The sequence below is a fragment of the Anomalospiza imberbis genome, chromosome Z (assembly GCF_031753505.1).
Source record: "Anomalospiza imberbis isolate Cuckoo-Finch-1a 21T00152 chromosome Z, ASM3175350v1, whole genome shotgun sequence".
NCBI lineage: Eukaryota > Metazoa > Chordata > Aves > Passeriformes > Viduidae > Anomalospiza > Anomalospiza imberbis.
The window spans coordinates 267,545-295,377 of NC_089721.1; the positions used below are offsets into that span (position 1 = coordinate 267,545).

The following is a 27,833-nucleotide window of genomic DNA, read 5'->3' on the forward strand; positions in this document are numbered from 1 at the left end:
GGGAGCGAGGGGCGGAGTGCGCGGCGCCGGAGGAGGTTGGGAGGCCAGCGGCGGTCGGTGAGGGACGGTCTCGTCTCTCAGGCAGCCAGGGATGGGGCAAGGGGATATGTTCTCAAGCTGCGCCATGGGAGGCGCAGGTTGGACATCAGGAGGAATTTCTTAATGGAAAGGGCGTTCTGGCATTGGGGCGGCCCAGGGAGGTTTGGCGTCCTCGTCCCTAGAGGTGTCCAAGGAACGCCTGGACACGGCACTCAGTGCTGTGGCCTGGATGACAGAATGGGATCCGCCATAGGTTGGGCAGGATCTCGGAGGTCTTTTCCAACCTTTGACTAGTTCTGTGAGTCTGGAGGGACTAGGAGGAAGGGCGTGAGGCGGGAGCTCTGAGGGGAGCGGGACTGTGGAGGGTGTTGCCGATTTTAGGACCTCTGTGGACACAGACACAGAGTTCACCTTAGAAAGAAGACGTTGTTTATTCAGCGCAGCGTGCGAGGCCGTTCCCACTAATCAGCTTACCAAAGGGTTAAAAGTTACGTGTGTTACACAGTAAAATTCACATGAACACGCCCACTTACTGCATATTCTCCGCCCACCTAAATACACCTTTATTTGGGTGATGTAATCTTAACGCACGGCTTGAAACAGGTTCTTTCCTTCACTAGGCAAACTCCTCTTGTACAAATAATTCCACATAAGTTACGTTTACAAAAGGCGAGAAAAAAACCTGAAAGTCATAAAGGGCGGGAGCGCTGACCGGGGAGGGGAGGGGAGGGGAAGGGAAGGGAAGGGAAGGGAAGGGAAGGGAAGGGAAGGGAAGGGAAGGGAAGGGAAGGGAAGGGAAGGGAAGGGAAGGGAAGGGAAGGGAAGGGAAGGGAAGGGAAGGGAAGGGAAGGGAAAGCAGGACAGAAAGGATAGGAGCGAGGAAGGGAGGCGGGATTGCTGAGGGGAACGGGAAGGAAGGGCGGAAGGCGGGATCGCTGAGTGGAGCCGGGCGAAGAGGAAGGCGGGATTGCTGAGGGGAACGGGAAGGAAGGTGTGATTCCTGAAGGAAGGGCGGGATTGCTGAGGGGAACGGGAAGGAAGGTGTGATTCCTGAAGGAAGGGCGGGATTGCTGAGGGGAACGGTTCAGGGAACCGGGCGGGAAGGGAAAGCGGGATCCCTGAGGGAGGCCGGGTCGCTGAGGAGAGCCGGGCGCGAAGGGAGGCGGCATCGCTGAGGGGAGCGGGAGCGACAGGCGGAATTGCTGAGCGGAGCTGGGTGAGAAGGGAGCCGGGATCGCTGAAACGCAGCGGGAAGGGAAGGCAGGACCGCTGAGGGGAGCGGGAAAGAAAGGCGGAATTGCGGAGCGGAGCCGGGCACGATCTCTCTGAGCGCCCTCAGCGCCCCCACCCCGCTCCGGTTCCGCCCCTGAGGACTTTACTCCCTCCAGGAATTATGGTAACATCGAACAACAGCTGCCGCACGATTTATTACTTGGTTGTATAAATTCATTTTATTTCGGCATTTAACATAAGACAAAGCTCTCAGTAAAAACTCATTTTTCAACATACACATGCTCACGCTGGTGTGTCTCCCATAGGACATCATCACCCATCGCCTTCTTTTTTCTCGTGGGGTAGAGATGGAGATAATTAAACAGATTACACTGATCCCAAGATAATTTTTTTTTTTTTTTATTAGCTACAAATATAAAGGTTTATTTTTTTCAGGACAGGCTACTTATCTCTCCCAAGGAAGGAATCAGCAGAATCTCTGTTGCTTTTCCACAACTCCCTGATACACAAAAGCTCACAGTTCCCTCTCTTCTCTATCCCCAAAATCCTGAAGAGCTTATAAACAGAATAACATACAAACGAGTTGAAGGACTGTGTCAAAGCAGGCATGCAATCCAGTCTGTGTCCAGAAGAATTAAGGAGAACAGAAAACGTGCAAAAGCAACTCTACAGCAGATTTTTGAAGTTGCTTTGTACAAGAAAGAATACATCTTAATATTTTAGCAGAGAAGCACAGTCAGGGTGGAAATGTGGCACTAATTCCCCCAGGCAAACCATAGAAAAAGGAGGAAGAAAATGTTCAAAAGCCCTGCTTCATAAAGAGTTTTTATGAAAACTCTTTATGTCAATAATTAAGAGATTAAAAACAAACCAGAGTTCTGAGCCCAAAAACTCAAAACCTGGGGTTTTTCATATTTGCTAGCTGCTCCAAACAACCACACAAATGCTTGTTCTAGACTTTAAGCGTGGGGTTGTCTTGCATTAACAACCTCTGCAGTAAACAAGATTACAACATGTGACATAAGAAAGGGGGGAAAACCCTGAAACTGCACAATCAGATACAGAAAAATAACACACTACGGATCCCCATGCCTGCAAAGAGTATTTAAACCCAGCATTCAGAAGATTCTTTTGTTGTTTAAACCACGCCACGGGAATGATCTAAGGTTTGTGCGGGCAACTGAAACCCCTCCTGTGGTCTCCACCAGTTTACTGCTTAAAAGACAAAGTTTCTGCTGCATGTTTTCGGGGCAGAGGAAAGAAGATCAGAAGAAAATTTCTTTCTGGAGCCTACTACACCACCTGGTGCTACCTGTAGTCGCAGGTCCAAACTTAGCATAACGTTTCAGAAAGCTGTGGTATGATCACAAGTCAGTTTCATCATCAGGAAGCAAGATTGTTCTTTTCAGTTTATTAATCAAACACCCCTGAGTAAAGAGGCTGATATCCACTTTCTTCTTTTTTGCAAGTAAGGACACAGATGCTCAGCATGCCGAAGAACTGGAAAAGAGGGAGCGCACAAGGGACTTAGTCCTGCCGTGTTTCTGTTTCAGTTGTCAGACCAAACACCTACACAGTGGATGACTTCATCGTATGAAAAAAACCAATTTAAAAATACATCTGCAGAAAGTATTATTTTTGCATACCATTTCACAGTAATAGTTCTGGCTGGAGTGTTTCCTCTCTGGTTTGCTCCATTAATTAAGACATTCACATTAATTACTAGTTATCTTGCCATGGGGGAAATTTCAGCGAAAGGCTAGGATTGTTCTGGGATAAAATGAGTTCTCTATTTAAGCACACCTTCAGACAATGAGTGAGAGGAATGGCTTCCCACCAGGAAGGGCAGAGATGGATGGGATACTGGGAAGGAATTGCTGGCTGGGAGGGTGGGCCCTGGCACAGGATGCCCAGAGCAGCTGTGGCTGCCCCTGGATCCCTGGCAGTGCCCAAGGCCAGGCTGGACAGGGCTTGGAGCAGCCTGTGGAGGTGGAAGATGTCCCTGCCCATGGCAGGGGGTGGGACTGGATGGGTTTTAAGGTCCCTTAACACCCAAACCATCCTGGGATTTTGTGACTATGACAAAACGGAATCCACATTGAATTTCCATCCCAAATTCCCTACTATCTTTTGAATCCCTCCCATCATTGTGAGGCAGATGAAATGGAGACAGTTGGAAAAACACAAGTGAGGAACATTGGACTGAGTCTACTTCAGAGGCAGAAGAAAGCTGTAGGGCTGTTAGGATAATGAAGATGAAAAAGACCTGAGATCCAAGGGCAAACAGCACTATTTTCCCTGAGGGAAGAGACAGGAGCGTTTACCTTTACGATGGCAAACCCCAGGATTACAAGCATGGCATAGCTGATAACGCTCTGCACCCCAGACTCCAGCTCCTGTGCACAGCCCTGCCACGAAAGAGAGAGGTAAAAACATGTTAAAAGGTGTTCATCCAGCTGGAAGTTTTTATTATTCCCCCCCCCCCCGAGCTCTCCCAAGGAAGCAGGGCCTGGTAAGGCCTGTCTAATCAGCGCTGCAGGTCTGAGGATCTCCATTCATTCTTGTCTTCCAGACCTGATGGCTTATTTCCTCCTGCATGAGGAGAGGCACTGAGAGACTGGCATTTACTGACATTTGCTGCATCTGGATTTCCTCTAGCTCAGGTCATTTAAACGAGCTCAAAACTCAGAGCCAGAATGGCCATCAATTATATCTATAGAAGTCAACTTAGGGGCTCATGCCCCAGACTGGAGAACCTGGTATGGAGTTAATAGAATCATAGAATGGTTTGGGTTGGAAGGGACTTTAAGAATCATTCAGTTCCATCCTCTGCCATGGGCAAGGACATCTTCCACTATCCCAGGTTGCTCCAAGCCCTGTCCAGCCTGGCCATGGACACTTCCAGGGATCCACAGCTCCTGTGGGCAAGCTGTGCCAGGGCCTCCCCATCCTCATATATGATCTACACAGATCCTCTTCTAGCTTAAAAACATTACCCCTTGTCCTTTTGCAACAAGCCCTGCTAAAATGTTTGACCTCATCTTCCTTACAGGCAACCTTTAGGCCCTGGCAGGGGCTCTGAGCTCTCCCTGGAGCCTTCTCTTGTGCAGCTGCACAGCCCCAGCTGTGCCAGGCTGGCTCCAGAGCAGAGGGGCTCCAGCCCTCAGAGCATCGTCATCCTCCAGGTTCAGCGTGGTCAATCCCAGATGAGTCTGTTCCCCTGCCCCAGATCTGTTTAAACAACTACAGCTATGGGCATATCCCTAAACTCTGCCTGGTGTGCTTCCCTCCATGATTCCTCCTGGCTGAAAAATGAACATGGCCTAACCGAACATGGCCCAAACCAAGCCCCTCATCCTCACCCGTGTGTTGAGTTCCTGCAGCTGAGCCAGGTGCCCCGTGCAGTTCTTGGCCTCTTGCTGGCAGCAGCTCTGGGGGACACTGTTGTTCCCAGTGGAATTAAACCACTGGGTGGTCGTCCAGTCACTGTAGTTCTTAACCCCGCAGCAGTGAAGCTACCAAACGCAGGACAGTGGCACGGCAGTTATGTTACACAGCATTGTACATATGTATTACTAGTTACATTATATATATATTTTTATATATATATATATATAATATACATTCATATATATGGATGCTCATGGTGAGTTAAACCTCTCTTAGGCATAGCCAGAGCTGCCAGTAGTTTGCAGCAGATTTGCAAGCAGCGGTGCTTCAGGAAAACAATCATAGATGTAATAAATCAATGTCTTTCACAGATTATTACATCCCTCTTAGTTTATTCTTTGTGAAAGCTCCAACAGGAAGGTGACAAGTTGCAGGGTGGAGTCTTCCATCATCTCACTATTTTATGGTGCGGTGTTCTCTGCAGCAGTTATTCATATGGACTTATTTGCTGTGATCCAAATGTCACTCACATCAACCACATCCCTCACTACATAACTTCACACCCATAGCCTGAACACCCTCAGCTGCCTTGGAGAATTGGATGCTAAAGACAGAGCCAAGTTCCAGGATACTGCCCCACATCCTCTCCCCTCCTTTCCCAGCCTAAATGCCTCGTTTAGGACCCAACTGTCCTTTTCCAAACGATGCTTAAATATTTTCTTACCTGTTCTTGCAAGTAATCCACAACTTTAGACTCTGGGTTTTTGCCATCATACTTCTCAAAGACTGAGTGCATTGTACCTTGCACATCAGTTTTTACCTGTTTAGAGAGAGAAAAACAATGCAGATGGTTTTAATATGAGAGCTTAAAATTTTATCTGGTGGAAACTGCAAAAGATCTGTATCCCAAATAAGTCAGGGGGAAAAACATAAGAAATAAGAAAAATCAAGCAATGTTTTAGACAAAATTCAGGTGGCACTTAGCCGGAATCATGTTCCTGGGTTGAAGCGTGCTGCCCTTGATGGAAAAGCCCTCCTTTGGGAGCATCAGCAACTGTTCAATCCAACTCAGAGACTGTTATGATATCTGCCAGGTACTTTATATATTCACTGTGTTCCCAACAAAGACACCCCCATTCCCATTTGCTCTGCAGGTTGCAGGACAGGGGATGAAGTAAAAAAAAACCCACCCAGATAAATCGGAATGATCAAACAATGTGAAATCTACTCTTTACTTTTATGTTGGGACAGAGATGTTAATTCTTAATTTACCTTTTCCCTGTAAACAAATCCCAAGACAAAAGCGGACACTTCTGCAATGAAGATAACCAGGATAATGGCCAAGAACTGAAAACAAAAAAGAGAGACAGTAAGAGAGAATCCCACAGCACTTCAACTCAACTGCACAATACACCACATTAATTTACAGCAGTAAGTGATCATTATCTCTTATTGCCTCTCCAATCAAAATAGTTCCCAGAAGATAATTTAGAATAGAAGAAGCTGTGGCTGCCTCAACCCTAGAATTGTTCAAGGCCAGGTTGGACAGGGTTTGGAGCAACGTGGTGGTATTGGCTAGTCTAGTGGAAGCTGTCCCTGCCCATGGAAAAGGGGTTGGAACTAGATGAGCTTTAAGGGCCTTTCCAACCCAAACGTTTTGGGGATTACTGTGCATGGCTGGGATGATGACTGTGGCTCCACAGGCTCTGTGCCTGATCCTGAGCACTGCCACAATGTGACCTGTGTGAAGAGCCTAGGGAATGCTTGACAAAGTGGATGTCAAAGGGGAGAGCGCACAGATAAACCAGCAGCTGAGTTAGGTACATTGTGCACTGCTTGTTGGGCTCACACTGCCTTCAGGGCTTGACTCTGGGCATGAAGCTACTCTAAGTGAACCTTTCTGGATTTTTAAAAGTAATTCTGTGAGCAGTCAAGGCATGCTTTCAGCACTCAGAGGACGGAAGTCAGCAGAAAAACAGACACGCATCTGGTTGTCTTGCTTAGATACTCACATTTCCTCCTGTTCCTTCACCACCTCACTCCTCAAAACCTGCTGCTCCCTGCACTCATCTTCCCTGAGCCAGCTGAGGCGGATCAGAGATCTCAGCCGCAGGTGACTCGCACAAACAAGCAGTGCTTCAGCAGGGCGTATCCCCACGACCTTCCCCTTCCTTCCACCTCCCCTGCCAGCGGGAGGCAGGCGACACCCACGGACCGTCGCAGTGACATACGGTGACACTCACCAGCCCCAGGCCGACCCGAGACTCGCGGAAGGTGGCGCAGCAGCCGATCAGCCCGATGATGAACATCACCACGGCCACGCAAATGATGACCACAGCTGGCAGCAGCGCGTACTTGTCCTGCAGAAAGTTGTCGTAGCTCTTGTAGGTGTTGATGACGTACGCCCCAACATAGCTGAGGCCTGCAGCTGCCGCCTGAAATGCGATAAGGAAAAGTGATTAGCAGCTATTTATTAAGCCTCTGACCTGGAAAATAATCATGGATTGTTTTCTAATAGTGATTTTAGAAATAATGGCTACAGTGTGCAAAGAACTAGATGGAAAAAGCTCTGAATCTGAAACTATTACCTAATCTAGGCATTCAAACTTGGAACACAGAGAAGACAAAATTCACTGTATCATTCCCCTGCTAGTAAAGCACCACGGGAGCTGAGCTGAAAGGCTGGCGTCTGTAGACCTGCATCAGTGTCTCTGCAGAATGCCAAGCTCACACTACATCCCACCCAAGGCTGCATTAGTAGGAATCACATCACCACAGGGTTGGTTTTTTGTTTGTTTGTTTGGGTTTGATTGGGTTTTTTTGAGAAAAACTCATCCTTTGCATTCTCATTACCCACTAAGGCAGGCACAAATGTACCTAGTCTCAGCAAAACAGTCCCTCCTTTTCCTGGAGGAAACAGCTTTCTGCAACCTCTAAAATAATCTCTCTCCCAGAAGCATGTTTTGCTGATTGAGGCCATGGCAGAGTGCACCAGTGGCAGCTGCCCTGGAGACCAAAGACTTTTACCCACTGGACTAGATACAGACCTGGAAACAACACCACAAGACTCAGCCGTGCCCTTACTGATGGCACAAAAAAATTCTCTCAAGAGTCAGGATGGCTCATCCATCCTCTGTAATCCTGCAGCACAAGGAAAATGAAGCACCCTCCGTATTAACGTTCTGGAAACTTAAGGGAAACCAGCCGGTTTGTTTTCAACAGGTCACAGCAGGATTTCATCATGCAGCCTTGGAGCCGTTTGTTACCTCCCCAGCACTGTACGTTTTAATTAATCAAACACTCCTCGTGCTGGAGCTGGGACTTGCTAATTCCTTGACCTTGTTTGGCTCTTTCCCCTCCAGCCAGGTCTGCTGCCTGTCTTTCAATTACCTCCAAGTGCAGGAACATCTTTTGTTTCAGACAGTTCCCATCCCATAATCTCATATTCCCAGATGCTGTCTGTACCCCAGAATTACTGGGGTTAGATGCACCAAGTGATGGAGCCAGACGTTTAGTACAGGACCTGCAAGATCCTGCTGAAATGGGGCTCAGATACAGCAGGTCCTCTACAAAGTGGGTTATCAGGAAAAGGAATAGGATCACCGATTCTCAACAGGTTATTTGTTTTTCTTCTCCACATGCACTGGGTTTTCTGATATGCTGATGATTAAAGGGGTTGCTAAAGCTTCCATTAATTTTTCCTTTTTTTGAGGAAAATCTCTTTCCTCATCTACAGGTGTAGGGTGACTGTAGCTTTCTCCTGCCACCCCTTTTTAGGGATTCAGGGAAGGGATGAGACCACTTTATCTCAAAGGGCACCGTGACCTGCTCACTTCACCACAGGAGTGAGGAGTTGAGGAGGAGCAACCTCACCTTCTCTTCCAACACTCTGTTCCTGAACTGAAAGGGGGACAGGAAAAGTCCTTGGAATGGCAGCAGCAGTAAAGTGTTACAGCAATGGGCCCCTGGCCGGGTAATAATCAACATGGACTCCATGTATTCACACAAGGCTGATAATTTAATTTATTAAGAAACCCATTGCTTTTTTTATACCCTAGTTTGCTGCAGGTGGAATTGATTGGTCTTCCCATCAAAAAACCATCACCATTGGCTAATTAAGAAACCACCCTTTGGTAAACAAATCTCCGTAACACATGTTCACAATACCAGGTACAGCAAGTGAAGATAAGAATTGTTTCTCACTCTCTTCTCTGATCTTCTCACAGCCTTTCCCAGGCATCATTCTGGGAAAGCTGCCTGTTTGTCTCTGTGGCCAGAGAGCTGCTGCCACAGTAAAGGTGGCAGTGGGGACATGTCACCTCCATCCTCCTTTGCTGTCAGTTGCACAAAAAGAATGAAGGTGACTAAAAAAGTGTATCCTGTATTTCTGGCCTGGAATGCTGGATGCACGTGTCTGTCCACCTATTCTCTGCTCTGAAACAGCATCATCTGTCAAGGACAGTCATGGAGGGGCAAGCAAAGTCGTGCCAGGGCCTCACCACCACCACAGGGAAAGATTCCTTCTCAATATCCCATCCCACCCCACCTTCTGGCAGTGGGAAGCCATTCCCTCTTGTCCTGTCACTCCAGTGTCTTTTCCAAAGTTCCTCTCCACCATGGTGGAGAAACATTCTCCATTTTTCATCCATACTCCATTTTCCATCCATTTCCAGTGTGCTCAACAGGCAATACAAAGGAAGCAGCACAGGGCATGCTGAAGACCAACCACCTGTGGGGAGCTAAGAAAGACCTTGCTGCAAGAAAAGGCTGCCATGAATTAAGAAAAAAAAAGTATAAATTATGAAGCCAATTGACAAAAGGCCCCTAAAGCCAGGACCAGCAAAGCTCCATGACTGCAAGACAAACCAGAAGGTCTAGTGTTAAGTTCAAAGAACTCAAATATAAAGCAATTTCACAGTGGGTTTTATTGCAATACACAGGATTACCTTGTTTCTGGTCAAAGTACAACCAGCAAGAAGTCTACTAAAATTTCCAAACTTCTGCTTCCAAGCAGAAAAAGGAAGTGTAATGAGGCAAAACCAGAAGTCTTTGGGAAAAGACTTAAAGGAAGGTGACCACAGATACTGCCTCAACTTCACCCATGAATTTTAATTCAGTGGGAAGAATTCTGATGCCTTGAAGAGCTGGGTCACTTAGGAATGGAAGGCATCACAGCTAATGACCTCTTCCCTGATTTTTGCAGGTGAGTCCCAGAGACAAGTTTTGAAAGCAAAGATGAAAAATACTTCAGAACTTAAATCAGAACTCTTCCCTTAAGCCTTTCCAGAATTTAAGGCAAATTCAAAATCGGGCAGAGGGATTTTTTTCACCTCAACATCACAAAACCTACAGCCCATTTCTAGATCTAAGATGAAGATGTACTAAGATGTACTTCTCTAGAAGGACAAGACCTTTGCATTGCAAATTTGGATCTCCAAGTATGTCTGATTACATTTCTGTTGGATCTCAAGAAATAAACAGTCCCACAAACACAAAGGCCAGATTGAGCAATTACTTTTGAGGAGGAATAGATCAAATACCTCTTTTTCCATGATTAGTCAACCACCTCCTCAAGCCCATCTAAAATGACACACAAGGATGCTAGGATTACGCCAAGAAATACACTTTTTGTCGGTCTCCTGCCTGTCAGTGTGCTTGCAGCCAGCCAGTGCCCAGCAGGCTCCCACCATGTGGGCACAAACCCCGGCACGGGCAGCCCAGGGTGACTCAAGGCGGACAGGGGGGAAGCACCTCCCCTGGGCCACCCACAGCCAGCACAACACCCACCCCTGACCCTGTCCTGCCCACGCACAATGACTCACCAGGCCACCAGGAAGCTGCTGCTGTTTCTTTACAGTGCTGGTGACTTCCTTAAGACATGATGGCAAGATGAGGGGAAAGGAAATTTTGCAAGAAAACCCCTTTTCACAGATGGGCAGTGGAGCTGCAGCCGCCTCAGCTGCCTCACCATCACCCACCCTTCAAGGACCTAGTGCCAGAATCACTCAATTTCTCATATCCCACACCCTTGACAGAAAGCAGAAAAACTATTTGAGCGTGAAAAAGTGAACTCCTCGGGGCTGAGTGAGAAGAAAGCCAAGCTGTGACAGTCACCAGATTTTCCCAGGCAGAGGTTTGGGCAGGGCCTGGCTCACCAAGCCCTTCCACGCTTAGCTGAGCCAGGGAAGCTGGTGCACAGAGGACAAACACAAGACGGGGGACTCTCAGTCACATAACACACACAGAGCACCTTGAATATCCACTCCTGCCCATGAAACAGAACCCTGGACTGTCTCACTGATACACAACAGGACAGCTGCTGGAAAACACTAATTTTATGTGTTTTTTAAAAACGCAACAAGCCTCTTACTTTGTGTTCCACTGTTTTTATATGCTCATGACCAAAAGCCCCTACCCTTTTCAGGAGGCTTATAGCCATGCAAATACTTCATGCCACTTAATCACAGACACAGAAGGGGCTGCTTAAAGCTTCCTCTATACCACTGCTCTGAAATATATGCAAATTATATATATCTATATCTATATCTATATCTATATCTATATCTATCTTTCTTTTTCTATCAGTGAGGCAGAACAGGTGCTTTTCCACCTTTACTTCTCTGTTTTTATAAGCCAACCTTATGTGATCGCTGAGAACAGAGGTTACTGTTTGTTCACAGTTATCAGCTCAGGCTTCTTTTCCCCTGCCAAACCCAGATAAGGTACAGCAAAGGAGCCAAACTACCAGCTATGATGTTAAAAGGCAGTATCTGCTGCTTGGAGGATTTGGGGTACTTTTTAAAAGGTTTCTCCCAGCATCCTCCTATTTCAGAGTGTTGATTCTATGACTCGATTTGTTACTGTAAACTGGTATGAGACTTTCTTTTGAAAAGGCAGGAAAATTAAAAATACAGAGTAACAAAGCTGTAGTGTTAAAAGGAGAAGCTTAAGAACAGGGTGAATTCTGAATTCACCCCATGTGTCCAGCAAGATGCAGCCTCTATACAGTAAAAAATTGAGGCTATGAGATCTACAGAGATTTCTCCTTTGTCCAATGGGACTTTCCCAGGGTCAGCACTAATATCCACAACAGCACAAAACTCAGGCTGGCTAGACTTCTCCTTGTGTCATTAAATTTCTATGAGCAAAGACAGGTAAGAGAAAGAATGCCATTTTTCATTACACAGTAAAAGCAGCTGTCTTCTACAACAAACTACTGCAAAAAAAACCAAAAAAAAAAAAAAAAAAAAAAAAAACCCACAAAAAACCCTGGAAGAACTATGAATATCCACACAAACCCTTTCTGAACCACTGCCACCTAACTCATCATTAGACAGCTCACAGAGCTGCCTAAGTTAATTTTAAGGCTCAAATCCCACTTGTTTTACCAGTATCTTTGCATAGTCAGATGCAAATTATTACATCAATTATTCTTCAATTATTACTTTGCCAATTGCAATTATTACTACTGTGCTGCCCCCATGACTCTCATATCTAGAATCAGCCTCCAGCAACACTGGTCTCAGTTACAGCTGCCCATCCTCTCCTTAACACAGAAGACACTCCATGTCTTTGTTTTTCGGCTTTTTTTCTGTGTACAAGAAGTGTTTTTGATTTACCTTGACAGGTAAATCTTCTGCTCGAAAGGTTTTGCGCATTTCCTCCATAAATAATATATTACCCAACAGCCAGCTTGCATGGCAAAGGGAATCACTATCGGGCTCCCTTGCTGATTTATTGTTCTACAAGATTTATTCTTCCCATTCACTGCCACATTTACAAGTCCTCCCTGGCTCCTGCACCACTCCATTTTCAGGGAGGCAACAGGTATTCTAGGGACTTTAGGGGAAAAGAAAGGCACTGAGCACTTTTGAGAAAACTTTCCTCACTTTATCCTCATTTTAACCAGTTTAAAACTCCCCTTGGCCCACATGGACCAGGCACTTCCCAGAAATGGGGGTCTCCCTTGGCCCGAGGCAAAGCTGGTTTCTCCCAGCAATGAGAGTGACCCCAGCTCAGCACCTCCCATCCCACGTGCACAATTTTCTCTCCATTTTCCATCCTGGATTTAGAACTCTGCCAGCTGGAAGGGACCTCCTGGCTTCAGCTGCCGTTTCCTACCCTGCTTACGGTATTAATTTCTCTAAATGATAAATCAGGTACAGCCACATTTGTGTTCTCTGGCTTCACCCAGGACAGTGTGTGACCGTGCCTGGTCACTCTCGCAGTGAAAAAGGTTTCTGATGTTCAGAGGGACCCTCCTGTGCTTCAGCTTCTGCTCACTGGCCCTGTCACTGGGCACGGACAGCATCATCCGGGCAAGCACAGGCACAGAGGAGCAAGCAAAGGTGCTGCTCTGGGCACCCTGTGCCAGGGCCTGCCCACCCTCCCAGCCAGCAATTCCTGGTTCCCAATATCCCATCTGTCCCTGCCCTCTGGCAGTGGCAGCCACTGCCTGTGTGCTGTCCCTGCATGCCTTGTCCCCAGTCCCTCTGCAGCTCTCCTGGAGCCCCTTGAGGCCCTGGCAGGGGCTCTGAGCTCTCCCTGGAGCCTTCTCTTGTGCAGCTGCACAGCCCCAGCTGTGCCAGGCTGGCTCCGGAGCAGAGGGGCTCCAGCCCTGGCAGCAGCTCCGTGGCCTCCTCTGGGCTGGCTCCAGCAGCTCCACGTCCTTGTGCTGTTGGAGCCAGGGCTGGGGGCAGGATGGGTCTCCTGTTAGTCACAAACCGGCTGTGTTCCCTCAGATGTTCACATTGTGAAAACACTGATTTACAAAATAACAGAGAGTACTGAACTCAGCTCGTTGGCTTTGGATTGGAGCAAAAAGCACCAAAGTTGTGAGCTCCTACGAGGCTGTCCACGATTCCAGCAGCACCAACAGTCCCAGGAGAGAATTCCTGCCAATCTCATGCCAGCCATTACCCTCAAACTAAAACCTTCAAATCAGTTTCTTCACATGAGCTTACAGAGGTAGGACAGAACCCAGACAACTGTTCTGAGCCAAGTTACACCAAGGCACAGCAGACTCACCAAGGTCTGCTACACCTAAATATTCAGCTGGGATGTACAACTACAGGGCATGTTTCAGCCTGCCTTCAAAACACACCTCAGGGCTGCTTGCTGGCTATGGTGGGAAGCATTTGCTTTTTCCTTTTCTTCCTCAAATGAAAACAATGAGCAGCTGCCGAAAGGCTCTTAAAATCTGTGTCTCTCTCTTCAGGTGAAAAAAATCCCCAAATGCACACCAACATTTTCTTGGTTGTGGTTGGTTCCCCCAAACCACACACTCAGAGGGGAGTCTGGGTGTAGTGGGCTTGTTTTCAAGCTATATTAAGTAAATGTCCACCTTAAGAGTTGTTTTAGCATACTGCTTTCCGTTCCCCAAGCCTAAATCCAAGGTTATTTTCCCATCCCTAAAAGCCAGCACATACTTACCAAGCACAAATGGTGGGATGTCCTCACGGAGACACTGTACAGCAATGCAAAGCCAGGAATCCTGCCCCCATTCCTAGGATTTCTAATGCTTAAACCCCTGCCTCGGGGATAGGGTGCTGCTGTTAATCACAATCACAGAGGCAACAGGACCAGAAGGAGGAGAAACCCATTTTCACTTGTCAGAACCCCCATTTTCACTCGTATTCTCCCCAAATACACAGACTGCCCGGCATGAGCTTGCAGGGAGTGTAACTTCAGCTGAGCACGGATTGATTTATCAGCCAGTGCCACGCTGTTTTGGATCTGAGCAGCCTGTCTGGACACAAAACACCCTGTAGTTCAATATTTGCCTTCAGAACCACCCCGATTTCTCAGTCAGCTGTTCCACGCTCAGACACAGGACGCTGCAACTAAACCAAGGTGCACCTAAATCACAGCCCAGCTAATCCTAAATCTTGCTAAAGAGGTACCAAAATGGGACCTCTTGAGCCCTTGTAATTACCATATGCACTTCCCCAACATGGAACCACAGAATCCCAGAAGGGTTTGGGTGGGAAGGACCGGTAAAGTGCATCCAGCTCCACCCCCTGTCATGGGCAGGGACTCCTTCCACTGTCCCAGGCTGCTCCAAGCCCTGTCCACCCTGGTCCAGGACACTTCTGCTTCTCTGGGTAACCTACAGGAGTGCCTCGCCACCCTCACAGGAACAATTCCTTCCCAACATCTACCCCAAATTTCCCCTCTTTCTAGTGAGAAGCCATCCTCTCGTCACTACAGCTCCTGATGAAGAATCCCTCTTGCAGCCCCTGTCAGACATTGGAAGGCTGTTATGTGCTCTCCACACGACTTCCTTGTCTCCAGGCTGATCACCCCCCCCACCTTCTCAGCCTGTTAACCTCTGGTTTTGGTGACCTGCACTCTGGGAGACGTTCGAAGAGACCAAAGTGCCTTCAGGGATGGATACACAGCCCAGCCATCCAACAGGTCCTTTCACTGCCACGGGAACTGTATGGCTGAGGCTGTTCCTCCAAATCTGCACCACTGTCCCAACACCTCCCCTCTGCTGACCACACAGCACCAGCACCTTCATTTTAATTTAGTCCGTGAGGCCCCTATGCAATACAGCAAAGCCCGTTTTCCTGAAAGTCAGTCCAGTTCCTCTTCCTGATTTTGGGCAGAGTAATTTGAAACAAGGAGCAACTTTACCCTTTCAAGGCACACTCAAAAGGATCACACTAAAGTCCCCAGATGTCGCTGTAGAGCAGGACGATAACAAGATGACTCCAAATCAAAGGCAAAGAGAATTAATTCTGATTTATTTTAAATGCACCACTCTATTTATAGAGAACATCATGCGGACTAATTTCATTGGTCTTAGAGTAAAAACATCTCACACTATCGGTGTGCAGTGAATGACGCACAGTGGCAGAACATATCTATAAACAATGTGAACAACAAGATAGATTAGAGAATTATTTACATTCTTTCCAACTGTCTCCCAGGCTCTCGCCTGGTTAGAAAACCTTCTCTTTTTCTCTCTGACTGAACTGAGAATATCCACACCCAGGCATCAGCCCCATCCTGTGACCACTCTACATCATGTGGCTGCTCTGCTCTCACCACTCAGAGATGAGCTAGATATTGTAGAATGGCTGGGGTTGGAAGGGACCTTAAAAACCAGGGTGGTTCCAACTCCCAAGGAACCCACCACCTTCCCCTTCCCCTTCCCTTCCTCAGTGAAATCTTTACTATTCAATACCTTGTTGATTAAAAGTATCCAATGCGTTGTTCATTAAAAGTATCCAGATTTCTCTCTGACTGAGGCTTCAGAGTAAGCACTCCCAAAGTACTCATTACTGGCATGAGTGATTTCAAACCATTCACATATGCAGGAATTTTTCTTGTGGCTAAGTTTATACCTCCAAATCACTAAAAATTATTTAAAGTGAACCACAGCAATACAGTGATTCCTTGAGCAACCTGGTCTAATGGGAGATGTTCCTGCCCATGGCAGGGGGCTGCACATCTTGTCAGCAGATCAAACGCTGCTCTCTCAAATCCCCTGGTCCTGCTAAAGCCCCCTGGGCAGGAACTTGTCCTTATGTTTCTCCCTGCTGTTAGGCAAGTAAAGCAAGGAGGCTGGGAAAGTGCCCATCTCTGCTTAGAAGTGAATGGGAAATCTGGGCAAACAGGATTTTCACTGCAAGAACACCTAAGGTAGCCCTTTGGTGATGAATCAGAATATCTTGCATTGGAGGGGACCCAAAAGGATGGTGGAAATCCAGCTCCTAGTCCCCAGGACCACCAGTGCATGCCAAATCCCTTCTGAAGGCAGAGACCTGCCTGGTGACAATGAAGCCGAAGGTGAGCAGGGGAAAGATGCTGGATGCTTTGAGGTTAAAAGCGACCTGGAAGGTGTTTACTGCATGTTTTACAGAAATACTGGAGCACAAAGCTTCCAGCTAATTTTAACATTCTCAGTTTCCTCCCTTGGACCAGGAAGTGAATCCCAGCATTTCACCTCTCTCCTTCAAAAAGATCATCACATCCCAACCAGTGAAGTCCCCTCAAAAGACATTGCCAAGAACATCACGGTCTGCTCTGACCCTTCCTCTCCCTCTTTTTGGTCCCTTGAGATAAACCTGCATGCCCAGTCTTCACCTGGAGCAGGCCAGCACCCACCTACCAAAACAACCACTCACTTGCATCTAATTGGTAGGTGCTAAAGAGCAGAAGAGGAGGTGGGAAGAACTCCCACAGCCTGAAGCACCACCCGTGGTAACCTTATAATGAAATAACCTTTAATCACTGAGTTTCTGGGGGGAATTATGCATAGATCCCTCACCCGCAGAATGACCTGCACATACAGTGCTGAGCCTGGTGCTTAGGAGAAAAGCTGTTTTTTCACCTCATTTAGGAAGCCCGACTTGTCATTGTGGAAGATCTGACTTCCTTCACTCTGCACGATAAGGATCAGAATTCCAAAAGAGGATTTTTGCCTTTTTAGGATATTCTTGAGTAATAACTTCTGTCAAAGAACCACATCTGCACCATCTGCTGACTATGCAGGTGGTGAATTATTTTCCATAATCACTTCTGAGCTGGGAAAGATCTGCAGCGTGCAATGTCTGGACATGAATTACTCCTTGGAGAAGAGCTCTGATGTTCTTTGCAAATCCTGTTTTCACAATCATCTGGAGCCTTGTACTTACAGAGCCCTGACTGTTAGAAATGTTCCGAAGAAGTATAAAAGAATCAATCCCTCCATCTCCACCCTCCTAAACCAGAATTCCAGGTTCTGCAGTTCTACTGCTGGAATGTGGTCTCCACACATAATGGTGGCAGCAGCATCTAAATGCCACAGGTACTGGGCTGCACTGCTCTTACTGGGATGAAAAACAACCCCAAGGGCTACTCTGGGTCACCCCAAATTCTGAGGCCAGAGACGTGCACAAGGATCACTACTGAAAGTCCATGGAAGCAGATGACCAATCACAACTAGAGAGTGCTCCTACAGCAGAAGGAAAAGCACCAGAGACATTTCTAGGAGGATGTAAGGCTCGTTTCATTTTCAAAAAGCCAAGTGATGATGCTAACCTGAGGTACACCTGATCTATGGCTTTCCACACACAAACAGAGGGATGCTGCAATGTTTCTCTGTGGCTACTTCAAAAAAAAAAACAAAACAAAACAAAAAAACCCCAAACAAACAAAAAAAAAAAAAAACCAAAAAAAAAAAACCAACAAAAAACTGCCAAAAAAAGGACCAAAAGAAAATCACCACAAACCAAGCAGACACGGTGAGATCGTGTCACCTGGTGTGCAGCAGTGACTCGGCCTGCAGCTCCATTTGTGCCAGAGGCTCAGGATTTACGTGGAGCACATGCAGCAATAAATTGTGCCGGGCCTCTGTAGAGGAGGCACAGGACGGAGGGGATGAGCTCCTCACCACAGCCAGCAGCAAGTCATGTTTTTACAAAGCAGCACCACACCCCACGAGGCCCCAGGGATTAATTCGAGCAGGAGTCCTTATTTTGCTTTATTTTTTCTCTCCTCATGTAGCGTCTCTCTTTGGAAAACGCTGGTTCTTCTCTTCAGGAAGAGCCCCTGCTACACCCAGAGCAAGGGCCACTGCCACGCTGAGCCCAGCCCGGGCCGAGCAGTTCCAGGCCCTGACTATTGCCGGCAGGTTGGAGCATCCCTGGAAAAGCCCCGTCTGGAAAACATCCAGGTGCTACAAAGCAGCCGCGAACCCCCAGCCCAGGGCCTGACACACCTGAGGTCCGACATGGCCCTTCCCTGAGCGCAGCACACAAGTCCCAGGGCGGTCCCTGGTGATGGTGGGGGTTTTCCAAACTTCCCCACGCAGGGGGAATGCCCGAGCCTGGTTACCAGAACAATCCGCAGCTCTCCCGAACAACCACGAGGCTGCCACTGTTACGAGGCAGCCGTGCCACAAGCCTCCGATGCCAACACCCCCAAACCAACCAGCAGGTTAGGCTAGAAAGTATACAGACTACCCTCATTTTCTCACTCGCTTGTAAATAATTACCGCGGAAGTGATTTGGAAAGCCGTAACTGTGCCAAGGACATAGCTGGAACAAAGTTCCCAGCAGTTTTCCTCCCCAAAAGTCTCCTCGCCCCAAATATGGAGGAGAGCCCTTTTACAATGCCTTTGCCATGCGGCTCCATTTGCTTCCAATCACGAAACATGGTTGTAGACTACCCTAACTAAAAACACTACTAAAAAAAGGGTATATTACAAACACGCCACGAAGAAAAAAAAACGAACAACAAAAAAAAAAAAAGTAACAAGCTATGACCTTATTTTTTTTTTTTTTTTTCTTAGAAACTTAAACCCCTAAATCTCCTTGTTCTTTAAAAACGCGTCATTAGGCGTTGCTACAGGAATGCAGGAGCACACAGCCCAGCTCAGCGCCCGGCTCACTGCGGGACCGCGGGCAGCGTGTCCCCCTGCCCGACCCCCGTCCCCCACGGCCCGGGACAGCCCCGCGGTACCCAGAAGGCGAGGCTCAGCAGCAGCAGCACGGTCTTGGAGGTGATGACTCCGCAGTCCATGTCAGCGCAGCTCTGGGGCTCTGCCGCCGCACCGGCCCCGGCTCCCCGCGGGGCCGCCCCCGGCCCGCCCCTGCCCTGCCCTGCCCTGCCCTGCGCTACCCACCCACGGGACGCGTTTCCCCGTGGCCGAGCAGGCAGATTTCCAAGCAGAGGGTAGGGAGTGCCGGGAAAAAAATGCCAAAGCAAATTACTGTTGACTTCAGCGTGGTTTGGGGTTTTTTGGTGCTTTTTTTCTTTTTTTTTTTTTTTTTTTCCCCAAAACTTCTGCAACTTTCCAGTGAAGTTACACTAAGCTCCGTGAAAAGCTCTCACTGCAGCACAAAGCTTTACATCAGATTTGCCTTCCAGGGTTGCTAACCCACAGCTATCTCCCCTTCATCCAGCCTGTCTGCTTTGGTTTGTCTGAAGCCAATCTTCTCAATCACATGCTCCTTGAACAGCAGGAATATGTGGATCAGTGGTGGGAATACGTGGATCCATGCTGGGTTAACAACTGGACTCAATGCCCTGGGCTGATCCCCAGCGTGGGCAGCAGGGCAGGGGAAGGGATTCTGCCCCTCTGGCCCTGGGCTCAGCTGAGACCCCACCTGCAGAGCTGCCCCAGCCCTGGCTCCAACAGCACAAGGACGTGGAGCTGCTGGAGCCAGCCCAGAGGAGGCCACGGAGCTGCTGCCAGGGCTGGAGCCCCTCTGCTCTGGAGCCAGCCTGGCACAGCTGGGGCTGTGCAGCTGCACAAGAGAAGGCTCCAGGGAGAGCTCAGAGCCCCTGCCAGGGCCTCAAGGGGCTCCAGGAGAGCTGCAGAGGGACTGGGGACAAGGCATGCAGGGACAGCACACAGGCAGTGGCTGCCACTGCCAGAGGGCAGGCACAGATGGGATATTGGGAACCAGGAATTGCTGGCTGGGAGGGTGGGCAGGCCCTGGCACAGGGTGCCCAGAGCAGCTGGGGCTGCTCCTGCATCCCTGGCAGTGTCCAAGGCCAGGCTGGACAGGGCTTGGAGCACCCTGGGACAGTGGAAGGTGTCCCTGCCCATGGCAGGGATAGAACCAGATGGTGTTAAAGGTTCCTTTCAACCCAAATCTTCCTGTGACTCCACAAAACACATCTGGACACTCAGAATACATCCGAAATGCTGGAATGTGAGGCCGAGCAGGTATGGGGAGAGCTATTGGAATTCAGTGGCTGCAGAGTGTTGCAAATGTCGCTTAATTCCCACCAGCCAAGCCTCGTGCTTTTACAAACAAGCCGGAGGTGCAGGACTGGCAGCCAGGGGTTTGTTTTGCAGAGCAGACCTTTGGCAGCCCGAACTGAGCTGAACCCACCACTGCAGGATGCAGCGGTAACGAGTTTCCTGCCACTGCCCCTTCCTGGCAAAAACTGCTGTGATGCAGTGTCTTCTGGGGGAGATGGGCTTTGGAGGGGATGTGCTGAACCAGCTCTCCAGCAGGAAAGCAGGAAAGGGAGATTATGGACAGCCTCTGCCCGCAGCCTACGAATTTAAGCTGCAGCTGCCTTGAAAGGCATCAGACTGTGCTGGCTGCTGAAAAGAGAAATCTGCATGCAGAAAGTGGTTGAAGCTGATATCCAAAATTAAATTCCTTGGAGAGCAAAGATCAGCACAAAGAACTTGAGGACTGCTCACAGAGCTCCTCCTACCAGCAAGGCTCTCTTTGGCATCATGATTTCTATTACAGCACCAAATATTAACTGTGTAATTGGGGAGGTTTTTTTTTTAATAAAAAAAAAAAAATCAGCATTTTCACTTTTCCTTGTAGTGCGGCAGGTGGACAAAGCAAAAAAAAAAAAAAAAAAGAAAAAAAAAAAAGAAAATCACCTGGAAATCATTTCTTCTTGTTTTGTAGGAATGATTGTTATCTGGGGGAAATAGTTTGAAGAAAAATGAAAGGGCAAAGTCTGATGCTTTATTTAAAATTAAATATAAAGAATAAAAAAAAAAAAACCAAACCAAAAAAAAAAAACCAAACCAAAACCAAATCCAACCAAAACACCAGCCAAACCTCACCTTTCTTTAATATCCAGATATTGTTACCAATTTTGTCACTTGTTAGTTCACCAAAACTTTTTAATTAGAATTATAAGAATGGTAATTTCACTGTGAGAAGAAAATGGGATCCTTAACAATAATGCTACCACCTGTGTGCTGTTTGTTTCAGAACAAAGTGTTATTTAAAATCAATGGTGGTTGATTTTTTATTAAAGGTGATCTAGAAAGTAGCTTGCCAGAACAAAATGTGCCCTTAGAGATGTATCCCAAACATCGTAAGAAGCCCTGTTGTGATATTCTAATAATTTCCTAATAAATTAATATTAAAATCAAGAGATTCATGTTGAATGTGAGATTTTAAAACAGCAGTAAGCTGGAAATTTCAGAGTCAGCTTTGGAAGGGAGTTGGGAAAAAAAAAAGGAAATTAAAACTACCTAACCAGATAAAGCCTCAAAGGAGGCTGTGTTTCCAGAGCTGCTGCCTGCCATAGATCTTTTGCCCTGGGTAAATTGGTTGGGTTTGCTGAATTTCAGTCTGAGATTGGTTTAGGAAACATGGTGGAAAAACAACAGGTTTCCCACTGATTTATTTATTGCATGTTCATCAGCACAGCTCAATGGTTTGTACTGGAAGCTGTAACATGAGATAGGAAAAGGACCTTTACATTTCCCCTTACCCACCAGACAACCAGAGCGTAAAGATAAAATTCCTTTCTGCACATGTGATCACGTGTCTGAGAATACTCTATTTTGTTTTCCTCCTGCTAGACCAAACAACTTATCAGCTCTGATACTTTCCAGAACTCATTCTCTCCCACTAAGCTTTGTTTTTCTTGAAATGCCTGGAAATGCAGTGTGCTCCCCAAGGGTTGTAAGGAAGAGGTGGCCAGAGCTCTCTGCCTCCTCCTGCAGCGCCGTGGCCTTGCTGACTCACTCCCAGCTTGTGATCATCTATTTCTGCCAAAGGAACTGCTTCCAAGTCAGCTGTTCCCCATCCACTTCTCCTTATTGCTCTTGTCCAGGTGAGCAACCCTGCTGGTGTCACAGAATCCAAGAATCCCAAGATGGTTTGGTGGGAAGGATCTTAAAGCTCATCCCATCCCACCCCACCCCCTGCCCATGGGCAGGGGCACTTTCCACTGTCCCAGGGTGCTCCAAGCCCTGTCCAGCCTGGCCCTGGACACTGCCAAGGATCCAGGGGCAGCCCCAGCTGCTCTGGGCACCCTGTGCCAGGGCCTGCCCACCCTCCCAGCCAGCAATTCCTGGTTCCCAATATCCCACCTGTGCCTGCCCTCTGGCAGTGGCAGCCACTGCCTGTGTGCTGTCCCTGCATGCCTTGTCCCTTCTGCACTACATCTGATTATTCAGCCCTTTCCTCCAAACCCTCGAGATCTCTTGGACACTCTATTTCTATTGCAGTCCTTGTCTTTAACACCTCCATGTGCTCCCTACATAAAAAAAAAAAAAAAAAAAAAAAATCTCTGTTCTCTTCTCCAGGTTATTATTGAAATTTAAACCCCCAAGAGGTAGGACGGTAACCCAGGTGACACCATGCCACGGGTGGGGAATCCGGGGGTTGTTCTGGACAGGCCATGGGGATGAAGGTGCTGTGGGGCACAGGGAGGTGTCAGAGGCCTTATCATATTAAATACACTGCTTCTTTCCCCACAAGGCCTGTTACCCATCACAGAAGGAAATATAATTAGCATGAAATCGTTTGACCTTGACGTATCTATGTTGCCTGGTATTTGTCTCTGTATTTTCTTCTTGCCTGCAATTGATTTCCCAGTTACATATTCCGTGGTCTCTTTGATGTTGTTAACTAAGCTAACTGGCTTGTAATTTCCAAGTGGTTTTTTTTTTTTTCCCTCAGTCTGCCAGCACCTTACCTCCCTTCCAAAAGCCCCACTGCAAACAGCTCTTAGATGACTGGACTCACTTTCTAAGTCTTCTGGGAAAAAGCCCATAACACCAAATTCATCTGAGAGCCATAAGTTGATAAAACCTCTGTGTAACCTGTCCTTTCCTCATTCTCCCACTGACTTTAGCCTTTTATCCCGACTTTTGCTGTGCCAGCTGCTGATTGTGCTGGACATTTCGGTGCCCCCACTGCAATGAGAACAGAGAATCAGTCTCCCATGATTGGCACATGAGGATGACGCAGAAGCATCTTCATAGTACATGACCTTATTTCTTGGAATCATTTGGGTCTGTTGAAAAGACTCATGTAAAAATAACAGGAAGGAAAATTCACAGTCAGCAGAGATTGCTTTCTAGCTAAAAAGAATAAAATAATCTTTTATTGACATCATAAAATTAGCAGGTAGCCAAGTTTGCAAAACTCAATTCAAATATTTTCACTTCCTCTTTAAACACTCCAGCTGGGCTACACAGTCAGTTCTTGTCTCAGGTGTGAAAAAAAGTGTGTTTCCCAGCACCAATATTCACATTTTTGCAGAAGGGAAATTGTTCCTGCCTGGAGTTGGATTAGGAAGGGAAGGACTGTGCATGGCTCTGCATCCCGTGCCAGCAGAGAGGTCAGCAGGGCAGCATTTCCCTGGCGTGTTCGTGTGCAAGGATCCGTGTCACTAGCTTGGAATTCTGATTTCTGCCACACCTCATCACTCTGCCACAGGCAACCCAACCCCGAAGCTGTGCCTGCAGGGAGCTGCAGCCTGATGCTCTGCTCTGCCTCAGGGACTCGGATTTGCTGGGAGGGGAGTCTTGACCTCGCTGCTGATCTCACCCACTTGCTGAGCTGTGACTGAGAGCAGCCAGGTAGGATGTAGGTGGTGAAACCCCAAACAATGCCTGGTGAGCTTCTCTGTGATATCCGCTTCTAATTACAAAATACAGATAAAGCAACTTGGAGATGTACAATCTTCCTGCTGAAACATGGAGCACGCAGGGAGAGTAAGGAGATGTTTCCTGAGATGGATCAGCTCTTGGGGCAGGGAGGTAGGGCAGGACCGCAGGCATCTTTATAGAAATAAAACTGTAAATCCACTAGCGGGCTTTACTCTGTCCTAATCATGCTGGAACTATTCACCCCCCCCCCCCCCCACTCACACCATGTTCCCTTTTTGTGGTTACCCTTTGCTCTTTCAAGGCTGAGAGAAAGGAAGGAGAAAAAGATCTTTTCTGCTCATGGGTGTGGAGAAGGGAAGCAGCTGATCCTCCACCCTCCCACCCCCTTCCACTGTGGGGATTTGGGGTAAAAAGGAGTGTTTGTTGGATGGCGCCTGGCCCAGATGTAGTCGGGGAAGGACTCTGATGTTTGCACTTCCACATCTGGACCACAGAGGCCAAGCAGGACTCATGCACACAGCTGACACTGCCAGCCACAACCAAACACAGACCTGTCCCATCAGCTGCCTCCTTCACTCACTCAGAAAGTTCACAGAGCTCTTCTCAGCCTCCAGCTCAAAACTCTCAATCCTCCCGTGAAGCTCAGAATCAAATAAATATTAAAGACTACTTGAATTTTATGTGCCAGTGCTAGAAGCTTGCATCTTGCTGCTATTAAATTCCATGGGGAGATACATGGATGCAGCAGAAACACATGCTGTGTCACAGGTATGTGAATGATGAGTCAATGGTGCTTAAAGCTCCACCATGAAACATCCATGGGACTCTGGGGCTGCAGAACTTAGTGCCAGCATGAATTTAAATTAATACAATGGTGAGAGATGAGAGCCATGACATGAGGCTGCTGTCTCAGGAGAAACTGCACAAGGGACACAAAAAATGTCTGTGTGTGTTGGGGGCTCAAGGCATGAGAAGGACGTGGAGCTGCTGGAGCCAGCCCAGAGGAGGCCACGGAGCTGCTGCCAGGGCTGGAGCCCCTCTGCTCTGGAGCCAGCCTGGCACAGCTGGGGCTGTGCAGCTGCACAAGAGAAGGCTCCAGGGAGAGCTCAGAGCCCCTGCCAGGGCCTCAAGGGGCTCCAGGAGAGCTGCAGAGGGACTGGGGACAAGGCATGCAGGGACAGCACACAGGCAGTGGCTGCCACTGCCAGAGGGCAGGCACAGATGGGATATTGGGAACCAGGAATTGCTGGCTGGGAGGGTGGGCAGGCCCTGGCACAGGGTGCCCAGAGCAGCTGTGGCTGCCCCTGCATCCCTGGAAGTGTCCCAGGCCAGGCTGGACAGGGCTTGGAGCATCCTGGGACAGTGGCAGTTGTCCCTGGCCCATGGCAGTGGGTGGGACTGGATGAGCTTTAAGGTTCTTTCCAGCCCCAGCCATTCCAGGGTTCTGTGATTCCTGCCACAGCCAGGCCTGTGTGGCTCTGCACCACAACATGTGCTGCTGGCTGGCAGGTACTGCCTGTGACCAGCAACGTAAGGGAAAGATCTATATTCAACTCACATTTTTAAAATACATTAGTAGAAGTTGTGAGCTCTGCTACTGATGCAAAGCGTGTCACTGTGACACACTTTTATATTTATGCGACTCTCCTGTTCCTGACTCAGCCAGTCATGTGGATCTGAGCAAACAGGAAATCCCTCACAAAAAAAACCAAAAAAAAAAAACCAAAAAAAAAAAAAAAAAACCAAAAAAAAAAACCAAACCAAAAAAAAACCCCACAAAAAACCAAGAGTCATGGTTTCCCTAAGCAAGTACTTTGTGACCAGTGAGGAAGCCTCAGGGGGATTCATAACCAGAGAGGAACTGGCAACTTCTGAAAGCCCCAGCCTGGGAAGCCAGGGGCATCTGCAGGACAGAAGGACATTTGATCCTGCAGAGGGAAGGGGGCTGGTGTGCCCAAGCACTGGCTCATGTAGCCACCAAAATCCCAGACAAAGAGAATAGGCAGCCATTGTAGGCAAAACTGTCTTTTATAAGGGGTGGGGAGGTATTTGGTTCCCTTAAAGAGAGTTAGTTTTCCTTCTAGAGGAAGAAGTTGAAAGTTTCTTGTGTACAAAGAGGGAATTGTCCGTCACTTGATACCAATCAGTTTCTCATACTTCCTTGAAGGAGAGAAAGGCCCTACTGTCCTTGCCAGATTTTCCCACTGCAGAATTTGCTCCTGAAAATAGGCTCTGGCTTGCTGAGTTGCTCCATCCGTCAGCACGTGCTGTCCTTCTTCTGTGCCTTCCCAGCCCTTCCCTTCTGCCAGCGGGGCTTGGAGCACCCTGGGACAGTGGAAGGTGTCCCTGCCCATGGCAGAGGTGGAATGGGACAGGCTTTAAGGTCCCTTCCCACCCAAACCATCCCGGGATTCTGTGGTTCTGTGAATATATGAAGTTTATGGACCATTCCTTAGAGAGAGGTTTCAGGAAGGAGAATTCAGTCCAGCCAATCCAGAACAGACCATATCCTATGTATATCCTGTATCCCATATATATTCCCAGTGAGGAAAGCCAGTGACCAGGGTCCTCTTAGGCACCTAAGTTAAGAAGAATCTGTTTTTTCATCAAACATTAATGTAAAATAAACTCAAAATCACAAGCCATCTGCAATGTCTTTGGAATAAACCCAGCTTTTTCAGGAGGAAATGTTCTCAGAGCTGGTGGAAGGACTTCACAGAAGAATGGGGGATTTAGAGAATCCCCACATCCCTATTTATTTTTGGATTTCAAACAGATGGCAGTGCTGCACATTTGTACACTGTCTATTACACATAAAGCTGATTGCTGGTTTTGTGTAGATTTTAAGACTAAGGTAACATTTCCCATTAAGCACACCATAAAATACTAGGCAGAACTATAAAATACCAAGAAATTCAGCCCTCCCTCCACTCAAATACAAGTTTTCAGGGGAAAAGTGACGTGAAGTTGTTTCCCTTTCACAAACACATCAAAGACTAATTCACAATAGTACGACAGCATTAAGTCTCTACTGAAATAAACTCAAAAGATTCCATTCCATTTCAAGCACTACCATGGTGGTATAAAACATACTCCAGTGTGTAAATCCTGTACCAGACTGCTGTGTTTGACTGTGCAGGGATCCCATCGTTGACACCAGAAGTAATTGCACTGGGTTTTAATGGGATGAGAACAAGCTTTACAGCCATTGACCTTTCTTCCCTGGGATCATTTTTTTCAACTTGTTATCAGCCAAGCTAATGTGATTATGTGCAAAAAAGCAAATTTCTTGGCAGTGTATGTTTGTGTGTGTTCCAGAGCTTCAAAGCTTCAGCAACAGCTTTGTCCTAAGACTCCTTTGAGGGCAATGACCTTGAAGCAATCACTTATGCACAGCCAATGTTTTACTTCCCGCTTTCCTCCAGCCCAGGCAGGTCGGGAGCCTGGCATCATGGCATCAGCAGGACGTGCTGCAGGAGGTCTGTGTGACAGTCCTGACCTGGGAGCTGTGGGTTCACACTGCTCCATCACCTGCAGGCACAGGGAACCCATTCTTGTCATTAGCTCCATTTTACAGAGTCACAGAAGGGTTTGGGTTGGGAAGGACCTTAAAGCCCATCCCGTTCCACCCCCTGCCCATGGGCAGGGACACCTTCCACTGTCCCAGGGTGCTCCAAGCCCTGTCCAGCCTGGCCTTGGACACTGCCAGGGATGCAGGAGCAGCCACAGCTGCTCTGGGCACCCTGTGCCAGGGCCTGCCCACCCTCCCAGCCAGCAATTCCTGGTTCCCAATATCCCATCTGTGCCTGCCCTCTGGCAGTGGCAGCCACTGCCTGTGTGCTGTCCC

The 27,833-nt window shown here is 47.9% G+C and overlaps 1 protein-coding gene across 1 annotated transcript; it reads right to left on the reverse strand.

Annotated features, from left to right (window-relative positions):
* Positions 1 to 2,465: 2,465 nt before the first annotated feature.
* LOC137464331 (tetraspanin-36-like) lies at positions 2,466 to 19,266 on the reverse strand. Its single transcript, XM_068175607.1, has 7 exons — positions 19,114 to 19,266; positions 6,906 to 7,097; positions 5,935 to 6,009; positions 5,387 to 5,482; positions 4,635 to 4,787; positions 3,597 to 3,680; positions 2,466 to 2,772 (listed from the first exon to the last, which is right to left on the reverse strand). Exons 1-7 carry the CDS (start codon positions 19,171 to 19,173, stop codon positions 2,686 to 2,688), a joined length of 747 nt encoding a protein of 248 aa, XP_068031708.1. The 5' UTR covers positions 19,174 to 19,266; the 3' UTR covers positions 2,466 to 2,685.
* Between the last annotated feature and the right edge of the window lie 8,567 nt (positions 19,267 to 27,833).